The sequence below is a fragment of the Coregonus clupeaformis genome, chromosome 17, assembly GCF_020615455.1.
Source record: "Coregonus clupeaformis isolate EN_2021a chromosome 17, ASM2061545v1, whole genome shotgun sequence".
Taxonomy (NCBI): Eukaryota; Metazoa; Chordata; class Actinopteri; order Salmoniformes; family Salmonidae; genus Coregonus; species Coregonus clupeaformis.
In genome coordinates this window covers 22,637,927-22,650,324 of record NC_059208.1, presented here as the reverse complement: position 1 = coordinate 22,650,324, position 12,398 = coordinate 22,637,927, and the positions used below count along the sequence as shown (strand labels likewise).

The 12,398-nt window shown below is 49.2% G+C and overlaps 1 protein-coding gene across 1 annotated transcript; it reads right to left on the bottom strand.

Moving 5' to 3' along the window:
- Nucleotides 1-7,355: 7,355 nt before the first annotated feature.
- LOC123492832 (kinesin-like protein KIF13A) lies at nucleotides 7,356-10,178 on the bottom strand. Its single transcript, XM_045225973.1, has 7 exons — nucleotides 10,158-10,178; nucleotides 9,721-9,820; nucleotides 9,345-9,471; nucleotides 9,138-9,193; nucleotides 8,570-8,667; nucleotides 8,080-8,256; nucleotides 7,356-7,475 (listed from the first exon to the last, which is right to left on the bottom strand). The coding sequence occupies exons 1-7, from the start codon at nucleotides 10,176-10,178 to the stop codon at nucleotides 7,356-7,358; spliced, it is 699 nt and encodes a 232-aa protein (XP_045081908.1).
- Nucleotides 10,179-12,398: the final 2,220 nt, after the last annotated feature.

The window sequence follows — 12,398 nt, the reverse complement described above, 5'->3', positions numbered from 1 at the left end:
GAGACTGAGGGTAGGTGGTGAATTGGGGGGTAGGGGGTGGGGGGCGGGGACTGGAGGGAGTAGGGGTGGCGTCTGGAGACTGGAGGTGGGGGTGACTAGTGGGACTAGAGGAGTAGGGGTGGGAGACTAGAGGAGTAGGGGATGGGACAGGACTTGAGGTGAGAAGGGGTGGGAGGCAGGAGGCTGGAGGTTAGGGGTGGGAGACTGGGGGTGTGGGGGTGGGGCCTGGGGGTAGGGGGTGGAACTTGTGGAGTAGGGGATGGGGCAGACTTGTTGGGGGTGGGAGACAGGAGACTGGGAGGAGTAGGGCGTGGAAGACAGGAGACTAGAGGTGGGGGTGGGAGACGGGGGTCTGAGGGTAGGGGGTGGGAACGGGAAATTGAGGTAGAGGTGGAAGACACAGAGACTAGAGGGAGTAGGGGGTGGGAACGGGACTAGGGTAGGGGGTGGAAGACAGGAGACTAGAGGGTAGAGTTGGAACAGGAGACTAGAGGGGATTACAGGGGACTGGAGGGGGTAGGGGGTGGGAGACGGGGGACTGGAGGGGGTAGGGGGTGGGAGACAGGGAGACTAGGGAGGTAGGGGGGTGGGAGACAGTAGACTAGAGGAGTAGGGGGTGGGGAGACAGGAGACTAGAGGAGTAGGGGGTGGGAACGGGAGACTAGAGGGTGGGGTAGGAGACGGGGTCTAGAGGAGTAGGGGGTGGGAGACAGAACTAGAGGTAGGGGGGGTTGGGAGACAGGAGAATGGGGGCTTGAGGGTGAGAACGGAACTAGAGATTGCGGGGTTGGGAGACTAGGGAAGTAGGGGGTGGGGAGACTAGAGGAATTGGGGTTGGAAACGGAGACTAGAGGAGTAGGGGTGGGAGACTAGGGGGGAGTAGGTGGTGGGAGACTAGAGGGTAGGGTGGGAGACTGAGAGGAGTAGGGGTTGGGAGACAGGAATGAGGTTAGGGGTGGGAGACTAGAGGAGTAGGTGGTGGAAGACTAGAGAGTAGGGGGTACTGGGTGTAGGGGGTTACAGGGAGACTGAGGAGTACGGAGGTGAGCTGGGGTGTAGGTGGTGGAAGACTAGAGGAGTGGAGGGGTGGAGACTGAGGGAGTAGGGGGTGGGACTGTTGGTGGTGGAACTGAGGGTAGGGGTTGGAACTGAGGGTGGGTTTGGGAACAGGATGGGGTGCAACCCCTTTGGTGGTGGGAGACTAGAGGGTAGGGGTAGATGTGTGGTGGACTATAGGTAGGTTGGGAGACTAGAGGAGTAGGGGTTTGGGAGCCTTCAGAGTAATTTAACTGATTAGGTGGTGGGACTGAGGAGTGGGGTGGGAACTAGATTAGGGGGTGGACACTAGAGGAGTAGGTGGTGGGATCTAGAGGGTGAGGGGGTGGGAATTGAGGTGGGGTTTGGGGTCAGAACTTGAGGAGTAGGGGGTGGGAGACTGGGAGGTTAGGTGGTGGGAGACTAGAGGATTGAATTTGGAACTGGGAGTAGGGGGTGGGGAGACTGGAGGAGTGAGTGGTGGGTGTGTGGGGGTGGGTGACTACTGGGGTAGGGGTTGGGAGACAGGGAGACTAGAGGGTAGGTGGTGGGAGACTAGGGAGGTATAGGGTGGGAGACTAGAGGAGTTGGGGGTGGGAGCCCAGAGGGTAGGGGGTGGGAGTAGAGGGTGTGAGGGGGGTGGAGGTTAGACTAGAGGAGTAGGTGGTGGGAGACTAGAGGGTAGGGGGTGGGAGATAGAGGAGTAGGGGGTGGACCTTTTGGGGTAGGGGGGTGGGAGACTGGTGGTGTAGGGGGTGGAACTTGAGGGTAGGTGGTGGGAGACTGATAGGGGGTGGGAGACTAGAGGAGTAGGGGTTGGGAGACTAGAGGGTAGGGTTGGGAAGACTAGAGGAGTAGGTAATTTGGGAACTAGTGGGGGTGGGAGACTAGAGGTAGGTGGTGGGAGACTGAGGAGTTGGAGTGGAGACTGAGATTTTGGGGGTTGAACGAACCCCTAGAGGGTTTGAATTGGGAGGTAGGTGGTGGGAGACTAGAGGAGTTGGGGGTGGGAGACTGAAGGAGTAGGTGGTGGGAGACTAGAGGAGTAGGTGGTGGAAACTTGAAGGGAGTAAGGTTGGAGAGACTAGAGGAGGTAGGAAATTTGGGAGACTAGGGTAGGGTTTGGGAGACTAGAGGGTGTTTTGGAACAGGAACTAAACTGAATTATTTAGTTTCTGGTCAGGTCTAGTGGTCAGGACAAACCCCTGGTCACAAGTCACACCTCACCAAGTGGAACATGATTGGTATTGTTTCCATACACTTTTAGAGGAGAACTCTTGCCTCCAAGCACATTTTTGTTGTTGAATGGCACTGGTCTAAATAAATAATGTCAGCCAACCAAAGAAAACGTTAAAAACCTTTTTAAGGGCCAGCACCCCAGTTGAACATGGATCACTCATATTCTGGGTTTCTTTCCTCCCCACTCGGCGGTGCCCTGGTGTCCCATCCCATTCGTCTGTCTGTGTGTAGTCTGGTCTGTCCCTCGGTCCTGCACCACCTCAGTCCCTCAGGTTAAACCAGCACACACTGCCCTCATTCATTATTTCTCAACACTGCTACTCAAGAGCTGCAGGAGACATGTTGTGCCTCACCTCACTCAATCACATGACCGCATGGCTGCATCTGATGCATGACTCATTTTATGACAGGGAGTTGAGTTTTGCTTGCAGTTCCACAGGGTTGTTTCCCTTTGGTTGACTGAAACCCACCAATTGGAGATGGGTCAGTGTTTCTGTATATTAGTTTCCCCATGTAATCAGATCATGGATGGCAGTGTTGTCCCCCCATGTAATCAGGTGGGACATGAACCCAGTGTTGGTCTCCCCCATGTAATCAGGTAGGACATGAACCGAGTGTTAGTCTCCCCATGTAATCAGGTACAACAGAGTGTTGGTCCTCCCCATGTAATCAGGTAGGACATGAACCAGGTGTTAGTCTCCCCATGTAATCAGGTAGGACATGAACCCAGTGTTGGTCTCCCCCATGTAATCAGGAAGGACATAAACGGTGTTGGTCTCCCCATGTAATCAGGTAGGACATGAACCATGAGTGCTGGTCTCCCCATGCCGTCAGGTAGGACATGAAAGTTGTCTCCCCAGCAATCAGGTAGGACATGAACCGGTGTTGGTCTCCCCATGTAATCCAGGTAGGACATGAAACAGAGTGTTGGTCTCCCCATGTAATCAGGAAGACTAGAGTAGTGTTGAGTCTCTATGTAATCAGGTAGGACATGAACGGTGTTGGTCTCCCCCATGTAATCAGGTATGACATGAACTGAGTGTTGGTTTCCCCATATAATCAGGAAGGACATAAACAGTATTGGTCTCTCCCCATGTAATCAGGTAGGACATGGAACCCCAGTGTTGGTCTCCCCATGTAATCAGGTAGAGGACATGGAAAGTGTTATCTCCCCTACCATCAGTGAAAGGACATAAGAACAGAGTGTTTGGTCTCCCACGCAATCTGAGTTGGGACATGGAACCCAGTGTTGGTCTCCCCATGTAATCAGGTGGGACATTGTGGAACCCAGTGTTGGTCTCCCATGTAATCAGGTAGGACGTGAGACCGAAGTGTTGGTCTCCCCATGTAATCAGGTAGGACATGAAACAGAGTGTTGTCTCCCATGTAATCAGGAAGGACATGAAACAGAGTGTTGGTCTCCCCCATGTAGTGCGGTGGGACATGAAGGTGTTGTCTCCCCATGTAATCAGTGGGACGTGGAACCGGGTGTTGGTCTCCCCATGTAATCAGGTTGGGACATGGAACCCAGTGTTGGTCTCCCCATGTAATCAAGTGGGACATGGACAGTTGTTGGTCTCCCCATGTAATCAATTAGGACATGGAACCGAGTGTTGGTCTCCCCATGCAATCAGATAGGACTGGGTTCAGGTGTTGGTCTCCCCATTTCGTCAGAATGGGACATGAACGGTGTTGGTCTCCCCATGTAATCAGGTTGGTTAAGACGGTGTTAATTTCCCCATGTAATCAGGGTAGGACATGAACGTTTATTGGTCTCCCACGCAATCAGGTACTGACATGGAACAGAGTGTTTGGTCTCCCCATGTAATCAGGTAGGACATGGAACTGAGTGTTAGTCTCCCCATGTAATCAGGTAGGACATGAACAGAGTGTTTAGTCTCTCCCCATGTAATCAGGTAGGACATGAACCAGGTATTGGTCTCCCATGTAATCAGGTATGACATGAACAGAGTGTTAGTCTCCCATGTAATCAGGTAGGACATGAACGGTGTTGGTCTCCCCAGCCAATTGGTGGGACATGAACAGAGTGTTGAGTCTCCCCATTAATCAGGTGGGACATGGACAGGTGTTGGTCTCCCCCATGTAATCAGGTATGACATGGAACCAGAGTGTTAGTCTCCCCATGTAATCAGGTAGGACATGAACCAGGTGTTGGTCTCCCCCATGTAATCAGGTAGGACATGGACAGAGGGTGTGTCTCTGTGTTTCCAGAGATGGGCCTCAGGTGAGCCAGTGTAGTTAACTCATTGATCTGTCACCTTAAACACTGTCCGTTAAGTAGTCCATATTATTTATAATGATTGGTGAATCTGTGCAGTGTTTTGCTCAACCTATCCTTTCAAATGCTGTGTGTGTGTGTGTGTGTGTGTGTGTGTGTGTGTGTGTGTGTGTGTGTGTACTGTTTAATGCTGTGTGTGTGTGTGAGATCAGGGAATGGGGTGGGTGTGCATGTGTGTGTGGTCATTGATCGTCTGGGTGGGTAGTTTGATCATGTAATGTAATATTTGAATCATCCAACAGTACATTAAGGCTCAAGGCCTGGGAGCCATTCCATTTCCTGATGATTGGACTTTTCAATACACTTCAGAAAATCCCCCCCACATTTTTAGGGCCTCACACTCCTGGCTTCTCACGGTGGTCATGTAAGGTCTACTGGGGTTGTATCTGTGGCGCCCATTCAAATCAGCCCCAAATTTGTTACCCAGCTGGGCGTCCTGTAATGCCAGCCACTGGCAGCGATACTGTCTTCTCTTGACCTGTAGGGGGACCCTATAACTGTGGGAGCGCTGAGTCTGAGGCCCTCATCAAGCAGGCAGGAGTACCTGGAATGAACAGATCAACAAGATCATCAACAAACAGGGTGAGTCCCAGGCCTGGACTATGCAGCTACACTCTGTACCTGGATCTTCCTTTCAATTCTTTAGTTCTGCGCTTGATTTAGCTTATTCAGCATTCTTGGTGGGTAGGTTTTTTCCTTTTTGGACTTGGTTTCTATTGCCTCCTCCCCTCTCACACTCCTTCCTTTATCCCACTCTCCACCCCCTTCCTCTCTCTCTGTGTGTCTCTCTCTCTCTGTGTCTCTCTCTCTCTCTCTCTGTGTCTCTCTCGTCAGGAGGACATGAGAGAGGGAGGCCAGGCTGAGTGGGACAGTGGGTAGGGCTGACTTCCCAGGGAGGAGAAGAGCAGCTGTACTGTGGTGCCGCGCCACCCAGCGGTGGCATACCTGGTGCCCCTGCCCACTGGTAAGTCTGATGGTCATTCTTTAATACACCAGATAGAATAATCACTGGATGTATGTCTGCTTTTATACATTACACAACCTTAGAGTTTGGCTCTCTGTAGTACTGTTTGATGCCTCTACCTTGTTCTTGTGTCACTGTTGCAGGGCTCCCTCTGCCTGGGATGAGAGCTCACATCCCTGTCCTCTTCTTGACTTGAATGTAAGGCCTGAATCCCTTAATAGTACATTAAACCACTTTATGCCTCACTGGATGATAATTATATTTATTATAGTCAAAAGTCCTCTGCAGCGAGACACCCTGACAGTGAATAGACAGTTAACAGGACCCTAATCTCTGACCCAGTGGTATTCAAACTTTTTCAGCGGGACCCCATTTTTTCCCCCCATTTTTGTTACCTTACCCCAATCATAATACACAACCTTAAAATTGGTGCATTTTCAATTTTTCGTGAACAACCGACCTTCAATTCATTTGCATTTAATCTCTTATTTATGAAAATAAATAAATAAATACACACATTTATATGTTGTCCATATACTCTCTTAATTTTGGTCATAAAATGTTTAATAATTGCCAACCCCACTGCAACCCTCCATGTGTCTCTGTCACCTCTGCAGCAGACAACCTGACAGTGAATGTAGTGTGACCCCTAACTGCTCTATCCTGCCAAAATGACCAATTCTCCTGCCATCATCAGACACAGTGATGGCCGAGGGTGATTGCTGTGTGTGTGTGTGTGTGTGGCATGTGTGTGTGTTTGTGTGTGTTTGTGTGTGTGTGTGTGTGTGTGCGCATGCACTAGCCCACTTCCCATTTTCCCGAAATCCAGTTGGAAGATTCTATCAATGAGCCCAGTTCACTCCAATCAGATTTCTGAAACCTGAAATATTTTGAAACTTCAAGATTTTGCAGCAATAGAATAATAGTTGTATGTGTTTTCCCCACCATACATTACAGCATGTAACTAACTGCTATCTGTCATTTTGTCCTCACCCCACCAGGTGTCAGCGATGCTCCCTGGGGCTCATCCATCTGCATCCTATACATCACCCAACATCTACGTGATCTGAACTAAGCCACTGTGACTCAGCCCCCCCTCCATGGAACTGGTGGTCAACAGGATTTCTTCAACATCTACAACAAACAGGTCTGCATTGACTGGACTGGAAGACACACACACACACACAACCCAGCAGACAACAACAAACATCTATCAACATCTACCTTAAACAGGTCAGCACTGACTGACGAACACACACACACAGACTGCAGACAAACATCTGTCCAACATCTACAACAAACAGGTCAGCACTGACTGGACTGAACACACACACAACTACTACTACAACAAGCATCTGTCAACATCTACAGCAAACGATGTTCTGACTGACTGAACACACACACACGACTCAACAAACATCTGTCATTCTACAACAAACAGGTCTGCACTGGCTGGACAGTTCTAGTGCCTACTGCCATGGCTGACAGCACATTAAGCCCGACCCAGATTAACTTAGTCCTGGGCCCTAAACGGCATACTAGGACTAGAAGTTTCACCTCTGTCTGGAATCTGGCCCTTTTCTCAACTCTCTCTGTCTACAGTTTCTTGTCAATGTGCAGAACAGATAGGCTTTCCTTGGGAATCCTAAAATATTGTATATTTTAATGTCTGCGTCTGTGATGTAATGTGCTCAGTACTGATCCACCATATTTATTTTTCTGTCTGGCGCAGAGCTTCACCCTTAGTCTGAAGAGAAGGATGGTCCATTTTGGACACATTCTTGTTGGTCTACTATATTGAACACAGTGACGCTGACATCACACAGTAACAGTAAAGCTGTTTACCTTTGGTATATTAGACAGAATCTCATAAGTGACTCCACAGGAGTACAGCATGTTCTTCAAGGACATCCTTCTCTTCAGACTCTGGGTGAAGCTCTACGTCAGAGAAAAACAACATGGTGGATCAGTACTGAGCACATTACATCACAGACGAGACATTAAAATATACAATATTTTATGGCATTCTCATGAAAGCCTATCTGTTCTGCACATTGAGTAACAGGCTGCCAGACAGAGAGAGTTACAGGGCCAGATTCCCAGACAGAGGTGAAACCTAGTCCTAGCATGCCTTTTAGTCCAGGACTAGGCTTAATCTGGGTCGGGCTTAATGTGCTGTCAGCCATGTCAGTAGGCACCAGACCGGTCCAGTCAGTGCAGACCTGTTTGTTGTAGATGTTGACAGATGTTTGTCTGTCAGTCAGTCTGTGTGTGTGTGTCTCCAGTCCAGTCAGTGCTGACCTGTTTGTTGTAGATGTTGACAGATGTTTGTCTGTCAGTCAGTCAGTCTGTGTGTGTGTCTCCAGTCCAGTCAGTGCTGACCTGTTTGTTGTAGATGTTGACAGATGTTTGTCTGTCAGTCTGTGTGTGTGTGTCTCCAGTCCAGTCAGTGCTGACCTGTTTGTTGTAGATGTTGACAGATGTTTGTCTGTCTGTCTGTCAGTCTGTGTGTGTGTGTGTCTCCAGTCCAGTCAATGCAGACCTGTTTGTTGTAGATGTTGACAGAAATCCTCTTTCGGACCACCAGTTCCATGGAGGCAGGGTGGCTGAGCTGCACAGTGGCTTTAATGATCACGTAGATACGCTCGTTGGGTGATGTCACGCGGTTCAGGTGCGCAGAGTCGTGGATGGATGAGTCCCAGGAGCACATCGCTGACACCTGGTGGCAGGAGGACAAATGACAGACAGCAGTTAGTCACATGCTGTACTGCATGGTGGGAAAACACACACAACTATTATTCTTACGGTTGCAAAATTCCGGTAAGTTTCCCTAAATTATTTCCAGGTTTTCCAGAAATCCTGATTGGAGGACTCCCGGGTTTCCTGCGTATTTCCTCCTGATTCCGAGAATCTTCCAACCGGGATTTCGGGAAAATGGGAAGTGGCCAGTGCATGCGCACACACACACACACACACAAACACACACAAACACACACACACACACACACACACACACACACACAGTACTCTACCTCGTCATCACTGTGTCTGATGATGGGCAGGTAGAAGAATTGGCTGCCATGCTCCTTGGGCAGGATAGAGTTTAACCCCGGCAGCGTTGGTCCAGAGACTGTTCATTCACTGTCAGGTTGTCTGCTGCAGAGGTGACAGAGACACACAGAGAGAGGGTCTGCAGTGGGGTTGGCAATTATTAAACATTTTTATGACCCAAAAATTAAGAGAGTGTCATGGGACAACATACAAATGTATGTATTTATTTATTTTCCTTTAAATAAGAGATTAAAATGCAATGAATTGAAGGTTATTTGTTGACGTAAAAATTGAAATGCACCGATTTTAAGGTTGTGTCATTAGATTTGGGGTGGGGTAAGGTCAACAAAAAAAGTTGGGGGGAAAAAATGGGGTCCCCGCTGAAAAAGTTTGAATACCACTGGGTCAGAGATTAGGTCCTGTTAACTGTTCATTCACTGTCAGGGTGTCTGCTGCAGAGGTGCATTTTGACTATAATGGTTGTAATTCATCAGTCCAGTGAGGCATAAAGTGGTTTAATGTCACTATTAAGGGGATTCCAGGCCTTACCATTCAAGTCCAAGAAGAGGACAGGGATGTGAGCTTCCATCCCAGCAGAGGGAGCCCTGCAACAGTGACACAGTAGAACACAGGGTCAGAGGCAGTTTCAAACAGTACTACAGAGAGCCAAACTCTAAGGTTGTGTAATGTATAAAAGCAGACATACATTCAGTGATTATTTCATTCGGTGTATTAAAGAATGACCATCAGACTTACCAGTGGGCAGGGGCACCAGGTATGCCACTGCCAGGCGCGGGCACCAGTACAGCGTTCTTCTCCTCAGTCAGCCCTACCCACTGTTCCACCAGCCTGGCCTCCCTCTCCATGTCCTCCTCTGACTTCTCTGGAGAGAGAGAGACACAGAGAGAGAGAGAGAGAGACACAGAGAGAGAGAGACACACAGAGAGAGAAGGGGGTGGAGAGTGATAAAGGAAGGAGTGTGAGGAGGAGGAGTGTAACAGAAACCAAGTCCCAAAAGGGAAAAACCTGCCCACCAAGAATGCTGAATAAGCTAAATCAAGCGCAACTAAAGTAATTGAAAGGACAGATCCAGGTACAGAGTGTAGCTGCATAGTCCAGGCCTGGGACTCACCCTGTTTGTTGATGATCTTGTTGATCTGTTCGTCCAGGTACTCTCGTCGTTTGATGAGGGCCTCAGACCAGCGCTCCCTCACACAGTTCAGGTCCTCCTCCTACAGGTCAAGAGAAGACAGTATCGCTGTCAGTGGGCTGCAGCATTACAGGACGTTCAGTCAGGTCAAATTTGGGCTGATTTGAATGGGCGCCAAGGGCAGATTCATACTTCCTTTACCCCAGTAGACCCCACATGACCACCGTGAGAAGCCAGAGTGTGAGGCCCTAAAAGCCAAGTCAAAGTTAATCCTCTTTCTCAAAGTGTATTGAAAAAAGTCCCAAACGTATCAGGAAATGGAATGGCTCCCAGGCTCTGAGCCTTTAATGTACTGTTGGCTGATTAAAATATTACATTACCATGATCAAACTACCCACCCAGCACGATCACGACCACACACATGCACACTCCACCCCCATTCCTGATCTCACACACACACACACACACACACACACACACACACACACACACACACACACACACACACACACACACACACACACACAGCATTGGAAAGGATAGGCCTGAGCAAAACACTGCACAGATTCACCAATCTTTATAAATATGGATCACTTAATGGACAGTTGTTTCAAGGTGATGATCAGTGAGTCTACACTACACTGGCCTGCTCAGGCCCATCCTCTGGAACACAGAGACACACCCTCTGTTCCATGTCCTACCTGATTACATGGGGAGACCAACACTCTGTTCCATGTCCTACCTGATTACATGGGGAGACCAACACTCTGTTCCATGTCATACCTGATTACATGGGGAGACCAACACTCTGTTCCATGTCCTACCTGATTACATGGGGAGACCAACACTCTGTTCCATGTCCTACCTGATTACATGGGGAGACCAACACTCTGTTCCATGTCCTACCTGATTACATTGGGAGACCAACGACTCTGTTCCATGTCATACCTGATTACATGGGGAGACCAACACTCTGTTCCATGTCCTACCTGATTACATGGGGAGACCAACACTCTGTTCCATGTCCTCCTGATACATGGGGAGACCAACACTCTGTTCCATGTCCTACCTGATTACATGGGGAGACCAACACTCTGTTCCATGTCATACCTGATTACATGGGGAGACCAACACTCTGTTCCATGTCCTACCTGATTACATGGGGAGACCAACACTCTGTTCCATGTCCTACCTGATTACATGGGGAGACCAACACTCTGTTCCATGTCCTACCTGATTACATGGGGAGACCAACACTCTGTTCCATGTCCTACCTGATTACATGGGGAGACCAACACTCGGTTCCTGCCTACCTGATTACATGGGGAGACCAACACTCTGTTCCATGTCCCTACCTGATTACATGGGGAGACCAACACTCGGTTCCATGTCCTACCTGATTACATGGGGGAGACCAACACTCGGTTCCATGTCCTACCTGATTACATGGGGAGACCAACACTCTGTTTCATGTCCTTCCTGATTACATGGGGAGACCAACACTCTGTTTCATGTCCTACCTGATTACATGGGGAGACCAACACTCGGTTCCATGTCCTACCTGATTACATGGGGAGACCAACACTCGGTTCCATGTCCTACCTGATTACATGGGGAGACCAACACTCGGTTCCATGTCCTACCTGATTACATGGGGAGACCAACACTCTGTTTCATGTCCTTCCTGATTACATGGGGAGACCAACACTCGGTTCCATGTCCTACCTGATTACATGGGGAGACCAACACTCGGTTCCATGTCCTACCTGATTACATGGGGAGACCAACACTCTGTTTCATGTCCTTCCTGATTACATGGGGAAACCAACACTCTGTTCCATGTCATACCTGATTACATGGGGAGACCAACACTCGGTTCCATGTCCTACCTGATTACATGGGGAGACCAACACTCTGTTTCATGTCCTTCCTGATTACATGGGGAGACCAACACTCTGTTTCATGTCCTACCTGATTACATGGGGAGACCAACACTCGGTTCCATGTCCTACCTGATTACATGGGGAGACCAACACTCGGTTCCATGTCCTACCTGATTACATGGGGAGACCAACACTCGGTTCCATGTCCTACCTGATTACATGGGGAGACCAACACTCTGTTTCATGTCCTTCCTGATTACATGGGGAGACCAACACTCGGTTCCATGTCCTACCTGATTACATGGGGAGACCAACACTCGGTTCCATGTCCTACCTGATTACATGGGGAGACCAACACTCTGTTCCATGTCCTACCTGATTACATGGGGAGACCAACACTCTGTTCCATGTCCTACCTGATTACATGGGGAGACCAACACTCTGTTTCATGTCCTTCCTGATTACATGGGGAGACCAACACTCTGTTTCATGTCCTTCCTGATTACACGGGGAAACCAACATACAGAAACACTGACCCATTCCAATTGGTGGTTTTCAGTCAACCAAAGTGAAACAACCTCTGTGGAACTGCAAGTGAACTCAACTCCCCTGTCATGCAAAATGAGTCATGCATCGATGCAGCCATGCGTTGGTCATGTGATTGAGTGAGGTGAGGCACAACATGTCTCCTGCAGCAGCTCTTGAGTAGCAGGTTGAGAAGCAGACAGGACGGAGGTTAGTGTGTGTTGGTTTAACCTGAGGGACTGAGGGGGTGGT